This window comes from Schistocerca cancellata, chromosome 7, assembly GCF_023864275.1.
Source record: "Schistocerca cancellata isolate TAMUIC-IGC-003103 chromosome 7, iqSchCanc2.1, whole genome shotgun sequence".
Taxonomy (NCBI): Eukaryota; Metazoa; Arthropoda; class Insecta; order Orthoptera; family Acrididae; genus Schistocerca; species Schistocerca cancellata.
The window spans coordinates 478959015-478980134 of record NC_064632.1 but is presented as its reverse complement, the minus strand read 5'-3'; the positions used below and the strand labels follow the sequence as shown (position 1 = coordinate 478980134).

General features: G+C 43.9%; 1 protein-coding gene across 3 annotated transcripts in view; it reads right to left on the bottom strand.

The window, feature by feature from the left end:
- LOC126092354 (galectin-4-like) overlaps positions 1–21120 on the bottom strand; it is a 266360-nt gene that overhangs the window by 31973 nt on the left and 213267 nt on the right. For all 3 annotated transcript variants that reach the window (XM_049907893.1, XM_049907894.1, XM_049907895.1), the window contains exon 3: positions 5251–5458. In XM_049907893.1, the coding sequence (XP_049763850.1) occupies positions 5251–5458 (208 nt within the window). The remainder of the gene's footprint in view (positions 1–5250; positions 5459–21120) is intronic.

Genomic DNA, 21120 nt, shown 5'->3' with positions numbered 1-21120 from the left:
TTCACAATCGTCCTGATAATGCGCATGACGTTTCACACAGGTGGTCCTTAATTGCTCTTTATGGTCTCCTGTTAAGTGGCGCAAGAAACCCAGCTGGCACTCACCTCTGAGTACTCCAACTGACGGACGAATGTGTTACCACTACCACCAGAAACGTCCAGTTGAACACCGAGGTATTTGCCTGTGATCCACTGATCACCTGAGGAGAGAGTGTACGCATGTTCCAGCATTGCAGCCGTCACAGCTGTGTACACACGGCTGCCACGCGGGAGATCAGACAGGTTTGAACGACCTTGTTGCAATGATGACAAACACCCCGCCTAACGACTCACCGTGCTTTTGTTCAATGCTAGGTTTCTACAGACATTCTGCAAGCGCTGATGAATATCTGCGATGCTCTGCTTTTCCGTCACAGGAAACTCCACGACAGCACTATGCTTGAAACACACATCCGTTAAGGCCCCCCACACACGTTACTGCATGCTTGACAATCACGCTTGCGCAAGTGTGCTTGACCGTGTGTAGGTTAAATTAGCGCAAGCATCAGGCTTGCACATGCAGCTTGACGCTTGACCGAATTTCGATTATGCGTCCTTGTGCAAGTCTCCAAGCGTGTCCATGCTTGCTCGTGTGTGCCTAGAGTAGGGCGGCTTGAACAAGCAGCCATCTGTCATTCGGACACAAGACTGTGGAGAGAGCTCGTTTATTTAGATTTTGTGTCGCTTCCTTCTTCGTTCTGATGTCGGAGCGGGAAGTGTTGGAGGAGTTTATTACGTGCTACAAAAGACACCCATGTTTATGGAATATTAAAAATAAAAAAGTATTACGATAAAATGAAAAGAGACGCAGCATCTGAGGTGCTTCTAAGAAGTACAAAGAAATAGCAATCAGCAACTAAAAATACTGTTATTAAGAAAATTAATACATAACGAACGAATTACAGACGAAAAAAAAGGAAATGTGACAGCACTTGCAAATCAGGGGCTGCAGCAGACCAAGTTTACAGACCTGTTCTGTGGTACTTTGATCTTTTCAGCTTTTTAAATGAACAGGAGAGACCAAGATGCTCTTCGAGTAATTTACAAGGAGTAGAGGTAAGTGAGATAGGTTGGTAGTGGTATTTAGTTACAGTAGCACTGTTACAATTCTGATCTATGCCTATGCTTTTATTTGTTTATACTATACTGCAATCGTCATTGTTTTCTTTTACATTTTTCTTTACCGCTTATGCACAAAATTATGTTACCAAGGAACTTATCCTTCATTCACAAAGCAGTTCATGAATTCCTCTCTCACATGTTTAACATCAAGTAGAATGTTTCCTGCAGTAGACCTTTGCAATGGTAGCATATTGGAATCCTCTGTTGTTAAGCCATAACACTTCACGAGGGACAAAAGATTCAAATACGTTTCCTCATTTATCCTTAGGTAATTAAGCCAATCACGAGGATGTATCTTCAATTCATTCCGTAAATTTGTATGATAATACGATTTTCGTTTTTTAAGCCACTCTTTACTCCACATATCGCTTTTCCTCTTGTTTTTTCCGTAAAACAAGCAAAAAGGCTGCAACAGCAAGCGCATCGCCGTCTGTGCGCGACATTTTTCAATGTAAACAAATTGATGGCTTGCTCGTGCGTGCTTGAGACGTGTGGAGGCGCGAGGAATTTGTGCACGCTTGATCCAGCACGCTTCCGCAAGCGTGATTGTCAAGCATGCAGTAGCGTGTGTTGTGGCCTTTACAGACGTTATTTTGAAGGTCTGCATAGTGCCGCAACCTATCGGAATTTATGGAACTATATGGGCTGAAGAGAGAATATTCCACGATGTCCCACAACAAATTCCGCATTTTTTCAACGGAAACTGGGCGAAGAAATGTTGCACTTCTCACTGAAAGCCCCTGGTACTTATAAATTTAAAATCAGACACAAAATTTTTCAGTGGACTGGCAACTCTGGAAAAACCGGCATCCAAAAGATTAGTATATTGTGGGGAGTCTGTGGATTTGAGCATCTGGTGATGAGAGCTCGCTTTTCAAAGACATTATAACGAAGAATGAGCAGACTAAGAATGCTGATATTTTTAAAAATATCAGGAATCCGATATATTGGTAATTCAAAAAATATCATTATCGGCTCTCGACATAGGAAAATGTATGGATGTATCGACGGAGAACATATCGACGTAGGCCTACCGTCCTATAAAAGTATCGATTGCATACTGTAAATATATGACAGTTTTAGAGCTGTATATTTAAGTACTCATTCATTATTAGGTACTCAGTACATCAACAAGCTAGCCTACTCCTCCTCAGAGGGTACGCTGTAGTATACAGAGAAGTTGCAGCATTAGAAAATTGCAGCGAAATGCAGCGGATAGGCACTTGGTGCAGGGAGTGGTAACTGACCTTAACACGGACAAATGTAATGTATTGCGAATACATAGAAAGTAGGGTCCTTTATTGTATGATTATATGATAGCAGAACAAACACTGATAGCAGTTACTTCTGTAAAATATCTGGGAGTATGCGTACGGAACGATTTGAAGTGGAATGATCATACAAAATTAATTGTTCGTAAGGCGGGTGCCAGGTTGAGATTCATTGGGAGAGTCCTTAGAAAATGTAGTCCATCAACAAAGGAGGTGGCTTACAAAACACTAGTTCGAACTGTACTTGAGTATTGCTCATCAGTGTGGGATCCGTACCAGGTCAGGTTGACAGAGGAGATAGAGAAGATCCAAAGAAGAGCGGCGCGTTTCGTCACAGGGTTATTTGGTAAGCGTGATATCGTTACGGAGATGTTTAGCAAACTCAAAGTGGCAGACTCTGCAGGGGAGGCGCTCTGCATCGCGGTGTAGCTTGCTGTCCAGGTTTCGAGAGGGTGCGTTTCTGGATGAGGCATCGAATATATTGCTTCCCCCTACTTATACCTCCCGAGGAGATCACGAATGTAAAATCAGAGATATTCGAGCGCGCACGGAGGCTTTCCGGCAGTCGTTCTTCCCGCGAACCATACGCGACTGGAACAGGAAAGGGAGGTAATGACAATGGCACGTAAAGTGCCCTCCGCTACACACCGTTGGGTGGCTTGCGGAGTATAAATGTAGGTGTAGATGTAGAGCAAGAATTTAAAGATAAACGATGCACATTCATGCTTGACGATAACCACTGTGGTAACTCCATATAAGTGGCACAATAAATGATGTATTTTGGGTCCGTAGTTCGGTTTCGTCACATACCGGATTTTTCTGGACTACTTCATATCGAGACTTCCCTGTTTTTCATTTCTGCAAACTCCAGTGTAATAGCAGTCGTAGTGTCAAAAATTTTTGTGGTAAAGTTAAACGGTGCAGTTTCTGTCGGTACCGCCCAGCGCCGATTAAGCACACTAGCTGCGTTAAAAATTTTCTTAACGCAACTGGTGTGCATATCGGAAATCCTGTTATTCCGTTCACACCAGTACAATATGGCTACTACTTTTGTATCACCTACACTTGATTCACACCACAATCTAACGTAACAGTCGCGACACTTCGCCTCAATTTTGTTGCCTACCGCGCCAGCAGCCAGTAACTTAAACAGTGAGTTCGTCGCGATCTTGAAAGCGAATAGTGGTTGTTTCTTTTGAATTCTACAATGTTTTTTTACAAGCGAGAGCGTTTGTAGCGCAATAAATTTGCAGCAACAACAGGAGGAAGACACCACAGCTGTCTGTTTTAGGTTTCCTAAGGATCCTGATAGGTATATACCATCATGTTACTAAACTGTATCGTCAGGGTCAATTGCAAACTACATGTGTATAAATGATTACTGTTTCGTTTTAGGAGCAGAAAATGCCTAGTTAATAGCAGACGAGAAGACCTTATGAAAAAAGACCCAGTTTACCTGTATAATAATATCAGGTTTTGTTCGCTACATTTCGAACAAAACCACTTCATGAACGCAGACAATAATAAACTCGTGTGGAATGCAGTACCCACACTGTTTGACATCCCAAATAAGCCACCTCAACTGAAGATGAAGAGGAAACTGCCACAAAGATTCGACAATCCATCTAAAGCTGTAAAACAGTCCTATGACACATAAGCAGCCAGTTCAGCTCTCCATGTATCAGTACCAGATTCGTGTGAATTGTCAACACAGACCTGCTTTGACGATGAAGTGGTTAGATTAAGTGCAGTTGTTAGTGTCTTACAAAAGCGTAATGTTTGGTATGTATTTCATGCACTTCTGTTGTTAGTCAATTTTCCTTCGTCCTTCGTGTCATGACATTTTGTTAGCACCTTGTTCACTGACAGATTGTTTGAAAATTATTCAAATATTTGGTTTTGCGTAAAAGTAATGTAATCAGCTCATTCTAATGTTTTCAACATATTTCACCCACTGTTTGGCAGTTGCTTGTCCCACTTAGAATAATATAAAGATTAAGGTCGTACTTGTGGCAACAGGAGACAATGTCAAACACAGTAGGCCTACCGAACGATAAATGAGCTGTCGATCGCTTTTGCATGTAGAGGTACATGTCTGTGCTTCTTACGTGTGAATCTGTGTGTTTATATTATTTTGATATCAACGAGGTAAGCTGCAATTCTATCCACCATCACAAGTGTTTCTTCACGAAAGTGTTGTAGCTTGCCACTCGATTCGTAGTTTTTGTCCATACTTGCGCTTATTTTAGAATCATTCATAGATACATATGTGCCTTCTGATACTACACAAACCTTTGGAGGCAAGAAAATAACTCAAATATTTCGTAAATTACGTAGGAAATGGATGCAAAACAAACATTATGCTTACAACGCATCTGATGTTACCTTACTCGCCGCTTTGAGCGCTAGTGTCGCTCCATCTGTCAAACGGTAACAACTTTTACAGCAGTGAGTGTCGCGGCTGTTATGTTAGTCTGTGATTCACACATTCAAAAAGAAAGACTGGACGCGATGAAAGCTCAAAAACTTGTTGGACTCCTTCACACAATGAAAGTAAAAGTATGTTCTCCTACAATTCCAGAAGAACAACTTCAAATATTTACCGAAAATTGCGAAAAAAATAAAAAATAAAAATATCAGCATTCGATATCGCCAGTTTTATATCGATTTAACAGGAGATAAAATGTCGCCTTATACATCGATATTTTTGGAAAAAGTATCGATATATTATCAACGCCCCTGATGCAGACCCCAACCTGTGCAAGTTCTAAGAAGTGCATGTAGCAGCAGGGTGGCAGCCGTGGCGCCATTTAACTCACATAGTAGACGTCAGTCGTCGCGTAGATGAGCAGCGCGAAGGGGAGCTGTCGGCCCATGGGGAAGGGCCAGGACGCAGAAGACTCCTCTTCGCCCCAGGTGCCGGCCATGCGCACGTTGCGCACCACGCGACGCTCGTCGAAGCGCGGGTTCACGTGTAGCGCGATGTCCGACGTCGGCTCCGAACCGCACGACAGGTTCACCGAGAACCTGCCGACCGGCACACATTTGTCAGTGGCGAAGCTCTTCACAGACTTTTGAGGCTTGGCCCACCCGAAACTTTGAAGAAAACTTACATAGAGTTACAATATAGCAGAGCACTGAAAACCGCACAAGTTTGTTTTGTGTAGGGTAACCAGATGCGATTGTTTAAAAAGGAGGACAAAGGAAGGAAAAAGAGGACACATCAATGTGATGTTCAAGATCTTGGTTACCTGTGCAAGAAATTTAACATTTCAGTGACAAGGCAGCATGCATTTCGTTTTATAGCGTTCAGGCAGCCAATAATATTGCATGTTTCTGCCGGGAATTAAAACTAGTTGTCAGTTGTTACTGATGGTCAGGTGGTGATTAACTGAGCAATATAAAAAAATTAAAAACATTGATTGTGGTGACAGTGTGGCGTCAATTGTTTTGTTAAGTCAACAACACGGAGTTGTTTACAAAGCGAAAAGCGTAAGACCATTCACCTCCCTTCATTCGACGCACCGCTAACATCATCTACAATTCAAGCAGTAGCTGATGACATGTAAACTGCACTTTACCCTTCCCAATACAAATAAATTGAATGACTATGAAACAATGAAATACAACCATGACAGTTAATCTATCGAGTTATTTCTTACCTTTACTGGCCACTGAGACTTACGTTCCAGCTCCACATACCTTACATTCCGCTTCAAATTCGTTTCTCCCTTTCTTGAAAGCCGGATATTTGCGGGAAAGGACATCAGAAAATTTACACTTTCGTTTAGGCATAGCCAAATATTTTACGTAACTCACTCGGTTAAAAATTACACTCACAAATCAGACGTGCACTACAGGAAGCCAAGCCAATACAAAGCGAAGATACGAAACGAAATTTTAAATAATCGATATTTGCATTCGCTTATAGGTCGATCAACGAGAACATCGACGATCCTGGTGACACCTACTAACACCGCCTTCGTGCGTGTTTATCACGAAGGCTGTGCCAATAAAAGTATTTAAGAAAAGAACAATAGAACGGGACGAACTGTAAATTTAACTGTATGATGCTCAACTTTGCGAAAAAGCCGGACACTGTAAAAATCCGCCCGGACCCCGGACAAAGAGCTAAAATGGAGGACATGTCTGGATTAATGCGGACGTCTGGTCACCCTAGTTTTGTGTGTTATTACAGCTTCATTCGATCCATCCTTGAGTTCAGAGTTCACTGCGTTACGCATATCATCCAGTTTATCAGATCACTGGAGACTTGTGAAAACAGCCTATCGTGTCCACGGGGCAGCCGGCAGGGCAAATCAGAAAATTTCGATTTTCGTAATACAGAAGGTGTCAACCTTCAGATGCGATGTAACAAATTTTATTCTTACGTACGTATTTTGTTTGGTCGGTCTGGGATTGAAAGAGAATGGACGTCAGTTTCTATTGGAGTATGCGTGACAAAAATATTGACAGAGACGCTGGAATTCAGTAAGGCACCTTCAGAATCAAGAGTGTTTTTAGTTTTTAGGTCATGATGAACACCAACAAAAGCAAAACAGGGATAATGGAAAGTAGTCGAATTAAATCGGGTGATGCTGCGGGAATTAGATGAAGAAATGAGACGCTTAAAGTAGTAAATGAGTTTTGCTATTTGGGAAGCAAAATAACTGTGATGGTCGAAGTAGAGAGGATATAAAATGCAGACTGGCAATGGAAAGGAAAGCGTTTCTGAAGAATAGAAATTTGTTAACATCGAGTATAGATTGAAATGTCGGGAAGTCGTTTCCGAAAGTATTTGTATGGAGCGTAGCCATGTATGGAAGTGAAACATGGACGATAAATAGTTTAGACAAGAAGAGAATAGAAGCTTTCGAAATGTGGTGCTACAGAAGACTGCTGAAAATTAGATGGGTAGATCACACAACTAATGAGGAGGTATTGAACAGAATTAGAGAGAAGATAAATTTGTGGCACAACTTGACTAGAAGGGATCAGTTGGTAGGGCATATTCTGAGGCATTAAGAGATCACCAGTTTAGTGTTGGAGGACAGCGTGGAGGGTAAAAATCGTAGCAGGAGACCAAGAGATGAATACACTAAACAGGTTCAGAAGGATGTAGGTTGCAGTAGGTACTGGGAGATGAAGAAGCTTGCACAGGATAGAGTAGCATTGAGAGCTGCATCAAACCAGTCTCTGGACTGAAGTTCACAACAACAACAGGCCATGGACGAATTGAACATTCAATATCTGAAGGAAATAAACTAGCCATTTTTTAATCCGATTGTGAAACAAAATAGATTCGTAATCTAGATACTTATTTATGTTATTTGTTTCTTGGGCAAGCAGGAGCTTGCATTCAGAGGAGATGAAAGTTCCGGCAACAAAGGGAATCGCCCTGAATTATTGGAACTTTTGTCTGGTCAAGAACAGTTTATTCGTGATCACCTGCAGAGCACTTCTGGGTTGAAAGGTACATCAACCACAATTCGAAACGAATTAACTGAATCAGTTACCGAACACATTAATGATCGCAGTAAATAGTTACAGTCCTGCGAGTTTGTTGGAGCGCAGGCAGATGAAACGCTGGATGTTTCATATCAGTAAGAAATGAGTATCATTCTCAAATATTGTACACAAGACAGCCACACAGAAAGATTTACTGGCTTTCATAATGTTTATAGTGACAAAACTGCTCAGGGTTTATCATATTTTGGTTTTGGGAAGGTCTGACTAAATCGTGAGACAAACGTAGCACTAAGTTGGGTAAACGTAGAGGCGTCCAAAATTTTGTTAAACGGAAGTGCCTGTGAACTATATTTTTGCACGGATGTGCTCATAAACTTAGTCTAGCATATCGAAGCATTTAGGCTTGTACCAGACTTGTAGCAATTCATTCATTTTCTAGGAAGACCTCAAAGAGAGTACATCTCTTAAAAAATAAATGATTCAGATTGCCTCAAATACGAGTATATATTACACGCTGGAATTTCAGTTCATGAGCAGTTGAGACAATCTGTGTTACATACCAACAGTTGAAAGATATTTTCCAGAATATCACGACAGCTGATGATTGGGATGCAGAATCGCTCGACATTGCTTCTAGTTTGCTTAGTATTCTTAACAAAACTCAATTCCTTTTCCTGCTTTGTGTTTACAAAGAAATATTTGTGTATGTTGACATTCTCTGTCCACTTATTCAACACAGAAATCCACGTGATATCATCTGTGCAATACTGAAATCAAGAGCACCGTCGGTTTGTTAAAGGATACGAGTTAAAAAAATGACCTCATGTACTGAAAACTGTAACAAGTTTCACAGTGAAATAACTGTTAGTAAGTATTACTTTCAGTCCCTTAAGACGTTGTCTTACGAGATCCTAGATAGCAGGATAGTGCAAATGGAAATGCGCTTTGCAGATGTTCAGAATATTCAGGTGGTAAAGATGCTTGATAATCATCAGTTTGGAAATTATTAATCAAATTTCTCAACAATGAAATTGAACGGCCTTCTCACAACTGACCCATTCTTCAACAAAGAACGACTGTAAAAAGTTAGTAAACATGTAGTATATTGACAAAAATAAATATTTAGCATATGAAAACCGCCTTACGTCGATGATGAACAATGACCTCCAAAACATTTATAAAGAAGTACCAAAGTTTATCAAATTGATTTTTACATTCCCTGTCACGACAACTTCTTCTGAGAGAACTATGAGCACCCCTACAAGAATTAAGAATTGCCTTTGCAATTTAATGACAAATGATAGGTTAAGTTCTCTCTGCACAATTGGCCATAGAAGAAACTTGGTTAAACAACTTGAAAGTGATCAGAAATTTAATGTGACTGATAACTTTGTTACCAAGAAGAATTGCGGCATGTAAAACTAATAATTGTAACATCTTTCTATTTTGCGCAAAAATGAGGAAGTCATTTGTTTAAAATCCTTTAAGCGGCATGCCTTTTAAACAACAGACGAAATGCATCAAGCTCTCCTTGCAGCAGTGTACCATAGGTCGCGATGTACGAGTGAAGCATTACTAATACACACATCAAAGTCACAGACACAGTCCCTTTGATTGTTCAGAGATGTCACTAAACTCGTCCGAAGATGTAAACAATCCTGCATGAGCAGCGCCTAATAGACGGAGTGAGTCCGACAGCCGATCAGTTCCAGTCATTCCACCAGGAAGGAGGTACACGGCTCATGTTGTCGGTAGTTCAACAATTTCTGGATGGTCAATACCGCGATTCGATCGCGTCCGCATTGTTACATTGTGCCAGGAAGAGCTCTCAACAAGGGAAGTGTCCAGGCGTCCCGGAGTGAACCAAAGCGATGTTGTTTGATACAGAGAGCCAGGAACTGTCGATGACAAACCTCGTCCAGGCCGCCCAAGGACTACTACTGCAGTGGATGACAAGGGCTACTACTGCAGTGGATGACCGCTACCTGCGGATTATGGTTCGTAGGAACCCTAACAGCAACGCCACCATGTTGCATAATACTTTTCGTGCAGCCACAGGAAGTCGTGTTACGAGTCAAGCCGTGAGCAGTAGGCTGCATGATGCGCAACTTCACTCCCGACGTCCTTGGCGAGGTCCATCTTTGCAGCCACGACACAATGCAGCGCGGTACAGATGGGCCCAACAACATGCGGAATGGACCGCTCAGGATTGGCGTCACGTTCTCTTCACCGATGAGTGTCGCATACATCATCGACCAGGCAATCGTTGGATACGTGTTTGGAGGCAACCCAGTCAGGCTGAACGCCTTAGACACACTGTCCAGGTGGAGGTTCCTTGCTGTTTTGGGGTGGCATTATGTGGGGCCGACGTAGGCCGCTGGTGGTTATGGAAGGCGCCGTAACGGCTGTACGATACGTGAATGCCATCCTCCGACCGATAGTGCAACCATACCTGCAGCATATTAGCGTGGCATTCGTCTTCATGGACGACAATTCGCGCCCCCACCGTGCACATCTTGTGAATGACTTCCTTCAGGATAATATCACTCGACTAGAGTGGCCATTATGTTTTCGAGACATGGACCCTATTGAACATGCGTGGGATAGATTGAAAAGGGTTGTGTATGGACGACGTGTTCCACCAACCGCTCGGTTCTAGGCGCTACAGTCTGGAGACGAGCGACCGCTCCAGTCGCAGGTTCGAATCCTGCCTCGGGCATGGATGTGTGTGATGTCCTTAGGTTAGTTAGGTTTAATTAGTTCTAAGTTCTAGGCGACTGATGACCTCAGAAGTTAAGTCGCATAGTGCTCAGAGCCATTTGAACCACCAACCGCTCTGAGGGATCTGCGCCGAATCGCCGTTGAGGAGTGGGACAATCTGGACTAACAGTGTTTTGAAGAACTTGTGGATAATATGCCACGACGAATACAGGCTTGCATCAATGCAAGAGGACGTGATACTGGGTATTAGAGATACCGGTGTGTACAGCAATCTGGACCACCACCTCTGAAGGTCTCGCTGTATGGTGGTACAACATGCAACTCTCGGGACCGAGGTGAGGCAGAACTGTGTGTGTAATTTGAAAGATGTCTATGTTATTCCTCTTTTCCAAGATGACACAACTATAGGCCTATATCGCTGACATCAGCTGTCATAGAATTCTACAATACGTTTTATGCTCGCGTATAGCACTGATACATTGCGCCACATAGCCACACAGCAGTGCAGGCACGGTATCGGCTAGTCCAGCCCTCTGACAAAGGGAGTGTGCCCAAATAAAATTTTAATTAATACTTTTAATTACAGATTCAGCTTTGTCTTCGAACTACAAATCGATTACTATAGGTCACAGGCTAATCAGCCTAGTTGTTTAAAAGCCAATTAAATCATATCAGATGAATTTTCCCTGGCAATTGACATCCATCGACTTGCCTAACAAAAGGGATCACGGCTGTGAAAGGGATTATAATTTTTTGACGCCTAGTTCAATTAATATAGGATCCATAGAATATGGCACATTCCTGGAAGGTCAAGGTAGCAGTTAGTTTGAATTTCAGTCCTCCTTCACCAGCGGCAGAGGGATATACCCCGTCCGCCATTTTCGTGCAAGGCCCGTATTTCAGGTCTACCAACCTTTGGACGCGTGCGCTGCCTTCACGTCCCGGCACAAATTTGCAAGCGGCGCACCTGTTCGATTGGTCACTATACTCCTCCTTGCGGGTGGGTCTCCGTACACAAAGCTGATGAGAGACGTCATCGATTGCCCTTGTTGAAGTCAGTTCTTAGTTGGAGCAGGTTTGTGACCATCGTCAATTAGTGAGTTCTACATCTACATCGATACACCGCAATTCATCTTTCGGCGCGTGGCAGAGGGTACACCGTACCACTACTAGCCAATTCCTTTCCTGTTCCATTTGCAAATAGAACGAGGGAAAGCTATCTACATGCCTCAGTAAGAGCCCTAATTTCTCGTACGCATTATGCATGTGTGTGCATGGTTCTTGCATCAGTAGTCGCCATTGATCGCGCGACTCGCTCCAGTATGGTCCGTAATCAATTTTCGCGAGCTAATCGGTAATAGTTCCGACGTGATGTAATAGCGTATGTACCGAGCCGTATGCGTGGTGAACGTACCATGTCTCCAAAATAGCAATCTAAACCGTCCCTGACTCTCCTCAATTCTCACGAGTAGCAGCATTTCAAGTATCTTCGATGGATTCTCTCTTAATTCAGGGTTAAACCATTCATCAAAATGACCGTAATTTATGTCCTGTTTTAATGTTATTGTGTCTTGACCTGCAGCAAGATAATTTCTCGCCGTTTCTTAGCTTAATTTGTATGTAGTAATTGTTATTCACTTGTAACAGGCTACCTCTCATTTAATGTGTTGTTGTGGGACACTATATGCAACATTTTACCAGATCAGAATATCGAATCAAAACTCCTTTCAGCTGGTTAAATTTCCGAACTCTTATTTTATTAAGGAACCAGTTTCGGCGACATACGAGGGTCGTTTGTAAAGTTCTCGGGATCACCACGAGAGGTCAGCGCTAGAGCAACGAGTTGTTCACGTGATATCATTGGACTGTAGCCTGTAAATACACTCCTGGAAATGGAAAAAAGAACACATTGACACCAGTGTGTCAGACCCACCATACTTGCTCCGGACACTGCGAGAGGGCTGTACAAGCAATGATCACACGCACGGCACAGCGGACACACCAGGAACCGCGGTGTTGGCCGTCGAATGGCGCTAGCTGCGCAGCATTTGTGCACCACCGCCGTCAGTGTCAGCCAGTTTGCCGTGGCATACGGAGCTCCATCGCAGTCTTTAACACTGGTAGCATGCCGCGACAGCGTGGACGTGAACCGTATGTGCAGTTGACGGACTTTGAGCGAGGGCGTACAGTGGGCATGCGGGAGGCCGGGTGGACGTACCGCCGAATTGCTCAACACGTGGGGCGTGAGGTCTCCACAGTACATCGATGTTGTCGCCAGTGGTCGGCGGAAGGTCCACGTGCCCGTCGACCTGGGACCGGACCGCAGCGACGCACGGATGCACGCCAAGACCGTAGGATCCTACGCAGTGCCGTAGGGGACCGCACCGCCACTTCCCAGCAAATTAGGGACACTGTTGCTCCTGGGGTATCGGCGAGGACCATTCGCAACCGTCTCCATGAAGCTGGGCTACGGTCCCGCACACCGTTAGGCCGTCTTCCGTTCACGCCCCAACATCGTGCAGCCCGCCTCCAGTGATGTCGCGACAGGCGTGAATGGAGGGACGAATGGAGACGTGTCGTCTTCAGCGATGAGAGTCGCTTCTGCCTTGGTGCCAATGATGGTCGTATGCGTGTTTGGCGCCGTGCAGGTGAGCGCCACAATCAGGACTGCATACGACCGAGGCACACAGGGCCAACACCCGGCATCATGGTGTGGGGAGCGATCTCCTACACTGGCCGTACACCACTGGTGATCGTCGAGGGGACACTGAAAAGTGCACGGTACATCCAAACCGTCATCGAACCCATCGTTCTACCATTCCTAGACCGGCAAGGGAACTTGCTGTTCCAACAGGACAATGCACGTCCGCATGTATCCCGTGCCACCCAACGTGCTCTAGAAGGTGTAAGTCAACTACCCTGGCCAGCAAGATCTCCGGATCTGTCCCCCATTGAGCATGTTTGGGACTGGATGAAGCGTCGTCTCACGCGGTCTGCACGTCCAGCACGAACGCTGGTCCAACTGAGGCGCCAGGTGGAAATGGCATGGCAAGCCGTTCCACAGGACTACATCCAGCATCTCTACGATCGTCTCCATGGGAGAATAGCAGCCTGCATTGCTGCGAAAGGTGGATATACACTGTACTAGTGCCGACATTGTGCACGCTCTGTTGCCTGTGTCTATGTGCCTGTGGTTCTGTCAGTGTGATCATGTGATGTATCTGACCCCAGGAATGTGTCAATAAAGTTTCCCCTTCCTGGGACAATGAATTCACGGTGTTCTTATTTCAATTTCCAGGAGTGTACGTACCACATCAGTGCTCTTTGAAGAGAGCTGTAGAGGTGACGTGGCACAACTGTTGTTCCCGCGTAGTGATTTGCGTAGCTCGAAAAAATCGAGATTCGAGCAGTGATTAAGTACTTCATAAAGAAAGGTACGAAAGCAAAGGACATTCATGCCGATTCCCAGGGTACACTGAGGGACTCTGCTCCTTCATATTCAACTGTTGCCCAGTGGACAAATGAATTTAAATTTGGTCGGGAGAGCTTGGAAGATGATCCGCGCAGTGGTCGGCCAAGATGTGTCACTACTCCGGAAATCATTGTAAAAGTGCACAAAATGGTCATGGAGGATAGCAGATTGAAAGTGCGTGAAATTGCTCCCGCTTGCCAGACTAGAAATGCTGCAAGATGGGTGCCGCGACTCTTGACGTTGCATCAAAAACGCGTGAGAATGGACGTATCGGAACAATGTTTAGCCTGTTTTAGGAGAAGCGGGCAAGATTTTTTGCGCCGGTTAGTGACCACAGAGGAAACTTGGGTGCATTACTATACCCCAGAGACAAAGCAACAGTCAAAGTAGTGGAAACATGCTGATTCACCGCCACAAAAGAAAGCAAAGACAATTCCTTCGGCGGGAAAGGTCATGGCATCAGTGTTCTCGGGTGCGAAGGGGATTCTATTTGTAGATTATTTCCCTACTGGGCAAACAATTACTGGAGAATACTATGCTAACCTGCTGGACAAATTGCAACAAAAGATACGCGAAAAAAGGCCAGGTTTAGCAAGGAAGAAAGTCATCTTCCGTCAAGACAATGCGCGCCCGCACACATGCTGCCGCAATGGCAAAGTTACACGAAAGGTATGAATTGTTGCCACATCCGCCTTATTCACCTGATATAGCTCCGTCAGACTTCCGTTTCTTCCCAAAACTGAAAATTTTTCTTGGTGGACAAAGATTCACTTCAAACGAAGAATTGATAGCCAAAATAAACAACTATTTTGCACGCCTTGAGGAAACTCATTTTCGAAATGGTATCAAGGCAATGGAACATTGTTGGACCAAGTGCATTAATCTACAAGGAGACTACATCGAAAAATAAAGTTTCAATGACGTAAGTACTTTTTTCCTAGTCCACCCCGAGAACTTTTCAAACCACCCTCGTACAAGTTTACACGAAGGCTTATCAATAATGTTCCTCCCACACACCATCGATACTGGGCATGAAGAGTTGGAAGTGACAGTGACACACAAACTACCCACTGCCATAAGCCATAAGGACGGCTTACGGAGTGTAGATGTAATAACGAATACAGATCAGCGTATTTGTTCTGCAGTAGTGTACACTACTTATACTATAAAACTGTTGTTCTTCCCAGCATACATTTCTCCAGTCTCTACTGAGCAAATAGGCCATTCAGAGAATTGTATCCTGCGTAGGACTGTAACACTTAAGCTTGCTAAAATGATTTCCACTATCAGTCATTCACTGCCAGCTCTAAGCTCTTACCAAGAACAGTGAAGATGTTACCTCTCTTCCTGTTTCTAAGTATCGATGTCCTTCCTGATTGTTCTCTTTATGATGCATAATGACTTTCACGGTTTACGGTTCTTGGGATACTGAAAGTACTTTGGCGCCTGGTCTACAGGACCACAAACCCTCAATACGTTATTAAAACATTCAGAACGGTATCAACTATACTGTTCCCTCCAACGAAATTCAAATGTGTAATACATTATGGGCAAGTTAATCTAGGGCTCCGAAAATCGGCTGCATATCACGTACCATGCGAATATGACGTGTGTTGGACAGATTATAAGAACGGTTGCACCAAGCGTTTCACCTGTCTGAAGTGGACAAAGTAGAGTCCGCTCAAGATACGGTAGACGAAGCGCAGTTACCAATTTTCGTCGTGAGGGCTGGGAGAGTACATCTGTTTGTTCGGAAGGGGAGACCGACACCGTTTGTCTGCTCTCGGCCGGTCGGCGACGACAGACTCTAGGCGCACACTCTACACTCTTACTCAAATGGTTTTACCGAAACTATTCCGTAAAAAAATTTCATATTTGTGTTACTTATGGGCTTCATGTGTCAGCTTCAGCCGGCTGGAGTGGCTGAGCGGTTCTAGGCGCTACAGTCTGGATACGCGCGACCGCTACGGTCGCAGGTTCGAGTCCTGCCTCGGGCATGGATGTGTGTGATGTCTTTAGGTTAGTTAGGTTTAAGTAGTTCTAAGTTCTAGGGGACTGATGACCACAGCAGTTCAGTTCCATAGTGCTCAGAGCCATCTGAACCATCATCTGTCAGCTTCATGACGACGTGCCTATCAATTCATTGACAGTCGTACTTATTGTATTATTTACACTCGAGAAAGTTTGCAATGGAAATTTGCATTTGGTGAATGTTACATTATGAAATTTAGCTAATATACTGAATTTTTCTTCACACACAGGGTGGAAGTTATCTGTGACCACTCTCGAGGAAATTGATCTGATGTAGCACACTCATTTGCGATCGCGTGCGCTAGCGATAAAGCCAGAATGAATTATCTACAACATTCTTCGTATTTCCTCATATTTCATAAATGGTTTGAGGTATCGAAATGAGATTTTGGCAAACAACAGCACGCAAAGAGGAGAGTATTTTGGTTACTATGTGAAACTTCACTACGTACCGTGTTATTCCATTCACTACAGATTTTCTAAATGAAAGAATGTAATTTTTAAGGGCCATCGATAGCTGGTGAAACGAGAAATGCTGTTTGTTTTGGAACAAAATAAGTGAAGTCATTACATGTTCATTTTTGTACAGAGTACAGGCTCTCTCATAAGCTGGTAACATTTCTTTTCCTCAGTTCCTCATCTAATAAACTTAATAAACCACTCTTTCAGAATTCTCAAGCAATTGCGTCTGCACAACATGTTAGTGAAATGAAATTGTGTAAACTCCGCTGTGTTTTGCAACCAAAGCAAATTTTCACATGGCAACAAGAGAAATTTAGGTTTTACTCGAAATTCGTCATTCATGAGGCTCCTCTGACAGTTACAAATGGTTAACATGGCAGGTGAAAATAAGTCACTACTTCTGTTGTATTTTCAGCGGAATTCTTTTTAAATACTAAATAGAGGTGACAGAAGATCTTTTTGAATGATTACTGTAAGTGTGGGCATGGAGGGGCTGAACTCAGTACTTGCAAAAAATGTCAGCGTAGGCTTCAGTTTGAAACGGCATTCTCCCTCCAACGCTCGCCATTTCCCCTACAGCGTCTGCTCGCAACCCCCACAACTATCGCTCTCCACATGCGTGACTGCCGAGTGCGCATCCACCGGCTACGTTATTCTGCGTGCACTCCAACCATCGGCAAACATTTTTCGCATGTGAGTTTAAAATGAAATACGAAGCTACCAGCATCGTGGTGCAGACGATGAATTTCTGGGACTGTGTATTGAAGGAGGCAACTGAGATTAGGGAACAATTTGATCGAGGAGCAGTGTATGGGCGCTAAAAGCGAGATTACCAGCGCAGTTTGATCAACAGGGTCTGAAGCTTTAGCGCCGGCCGAAGTGGCCGTGCGGTTAAAGGCGCTGCAGTCTGGAACCGTAAGACCGCTACGATCGCAGGTTCGAATCCTGCCTCGGGCATGGATGTTTGTGATGTACTTAGGTTAGTTAGGTTTAACTAGTTTTAAGTTCTAGGGGACTAATGACCTCAGAAGTTGAGTCCCATAGTGCTCAGAACCATTTGAACCATTTTTTTGAAGCTTTAGCGTAGTGAAGTGTGTGTTCCAGCATTCAGTTTACTTAAACCATGTTGGAAAACTGTCGATACTCTCTACTCACTGACTTCTGTCTTCAGAGGTTTTTTAGTGCGGGATTTTGTCTTACAGCAGTTTCCTTACTTAAGCTGTTTTTACTTTCTGACATAATCTTTCTGTTGAATTGTATTGACCGTTCTACTGTTTAATGGCGATGATGCAGGGAAACAATCGCTAGGGAGCCGCACAACATTTACCGTTCACAGTTTGATTGGGATTCAAACAAATGAACGGCGTGGGCAAGGGATGGGGAAGAAGACACGGTGGAGGGGGAGGGGCGGGGGGGGGGGGGGGAGGCTCGAGTGAGCAGTGAAGAGAAGCAAAAAGGTTTCTGCTGTCGTGTCTATGACATTACTGGCGAACTCTTGGCACCCATACTTTTAGTTGGAGGCTGAGAGATTTCGTAAGCATTATCACTTTTCCTCGGTTGCTTTTGATCTACATCTACATACATATTCTGTACACGAATGTGAAGTGCACGGCAGAGGGTACTTCCCACTGTACCAGTTTTAGCGGTTCTTTCCGTTCTATTCACGTCGCAGTCACGTTATTTAGTAAGTGACCTGAAAATAAAGGTTTTTGGAACATGTGTATGCTAGCAACCGTAATTCAAAAGAGACGTCGTGCTGATTTTGGTTGTCGACATGCTGTAGCAAAGAAGGCGTAAATGCTGTATTAGTATCGAAGAAACTAATAATTTTGGAGACTTGGTGAGGTTCTTTAGATTTACTAAATTTACCGCAGAAATGAGTCCTTAATACTGATTAATTTCAATCAATCAATTTGGCTTTTGGTAACGCGAGTGATGACACTCTGGAGAAAGAAAAGAACATTTGAACAACTGTGAGATACACAAGAAAATCTTATATCTGTGACGTCGGCCTGTTGTAGAGTTTTGGAACATGTTTTATGCTCGCGCGATATGACATTCCTGAAGATGGAGAATCTCCTCTGTACAAAACAATATGGGTTCCACAAACAACGATCAGATGAAATCTAGCTTGCTGTATTCGTCCACGAGACCCTCAAAGCAGAAGATGTCACGTTCGACTCCTGGAAGGTGTTCGATACAGTACCACACTGCCGCCTAATGAACAGAATACGAGTGTTCGGAGTATCAGACCAACTGAAGAGTTTCCAGCAAACAGAACACAGTATGTCATTCTCAATGGAAAAAAGTCTTGAGATTTAGAAGTCACTTCGGGTGTGCCCCAACGGAGTGTCATAGGACCATTATTTTTCACAATACGCATTGTGTCCAGGATGAACATAAACGTATAATATAAAATGTAGTAACCTGAAACGTAATTGAGATAATTATTGGTGGCTTGCTTCTGCAATTAGGGTAATACATAATGTTTTCTGTGTTTGCTTGTGACAGTTGGTACTACGTGCGCATGTGCGTTACTGCTTTGTTCACGTAAACCCGCGTCAGTAGACATGTGGTCTCCACAGCAGACAGCGCTCTGTGCGCTTCCTCTCCCGCTTGTTGGATCTGTGCCGCAACTTCCTCGTGGCGATCTTTCAACAACATGGCGCCCTTCCCTTTTTGTGAACATCATGATGGATTTCTTGTATCTTGAGTTACCAGATCACTGGAATTGGAGAGGTAGCCTATCTATTCCTTTGAGCACTGGAAGCCCAGAAATCGTACCATTTTATCTTTTTCTGTGCGAGTTTATAAATAACCAAGTCTGTTAGACACCAGTTAGTGATCAACCAGATCTCCGCTCTCGCATTCGTGCAACTATCGCAAATGTTAGCCTGCAATGCTGCAAAACACTTGGAGAGAACCGGACTACAAATTGGGTATATGTCGCGACACTAATGGTGCATTTTGAGTTACCACACTTGCAGAAACATACCGTCAGTAAGTATTTCAATGACATTTTATGTTTAACAATGACATCCTGTATATGAATGATCTAGTCGACAAGGTCAGAAGTTCCATGAAGCTTTCGCGGATGATGCTGTTGTATACAGAAACGTCGAAAGGCTAGAAAATTGTCGCCAAATGCAGGAAGACCTCCGAAGGCCCAAACTTCATGCAGGGAGTGGCAACTAGCCCTCAACATAAACAAAAGTAACGTATTGTGGATACATAGAGAGACCCTTTATTATGCGATTACAAGAGTGCAGAACTATTATCAGTAGGCAGTCACATCAGCTCGGAGACCATGGCTGCAGTTACCCTTGACGCTGCATCACAGACAGGAGCGCCTGCGATGGCGTACTCAACGACGAACCTGGGTGCACGAATGGCAAAACGTCATTTTTTCGGATGACTCAAGGTTCTGTTTACAGCATCGTGATGGTCGCATCCGTTTTTGGCGACATCGCGATGAACGCACATTGGAAGCGTGTATTCGTCTTCGCCATATTGGCGTATCACCCGGCGTGATGGTATGGGGTGCCATTGGTTTCACGTCTCGGTCACCTCTTGTTCGCATTGACGGCACTTTGAATAGTGGACGTTACATTTCAGATGTGTTACGACCCGTGGCTCTACCCTTGATTCGATCACTGCGAAACCCTACATTTCAGCAGGATAACGCACGGCCGCATGTTGCAGGTCCTGTACGGGCCTTTCTCAATACAGAAAATGTTCGACTTCTGCCCTGGCCAGCACATTCTCCAGATCTCTCACCAATTGAAAACGTCTGGTCACTGGTGGCCGAGCAACTGGCTCGTCACAATACGCCAGTCACTACTCTTGATGAACTGTGGTATCATGTTGAAGCTGCATGGGCAGCTGTACCTGTACACGCCATCCAAGCTCTGTTTGACTCAATGCCTAGGGATATCAAGGCCGTTATTACGGCCAGATGTGGGTGTTCTGGGTACTGATTTCTCAGGATCTATGCACCCAAATTGCGTGAAAATGTATATCACATGTGAGTTCTAGTATAATATATTTATCAAATGAATACCCGTTTATCATTTGCATTTCTTCTTGGTGTGGCAATTTTACTGGCCAGTAGTGTAGGATTCCAGAGAGAATTAAAATTTACGTCAGAGCGCAAACATTTATCCGTTTGCACTCGCTGTTGTTAAAAGACAGACACAGAAGGCGGAGGCAGTTCACCATCGCAAAGCAAGGAAGTGACATCGATTTAGGGTGCAACTGAACAACTTTTATGTAAATTTAGTAGTTTAAGAACTTAGATGAGTGATGGAAGTGAAGCTCCTCTGGAAATGCTTTTTCGACCGAATTCGAAAGCCAACTACCTACCTAGATTCCAAGATTGACGACGTCCAGATTTTGCTCATTTCTCACATCATATCCCAACTTTTCAGAACAGAAGGCAAAGTAAGTGAACTCGCTTATGTTTCCTATAAATCTCATTTTGCAGCAGCACATCTTCTCTAGCTAACTCCCTTTTATATGAGTGAATATGAGCAAC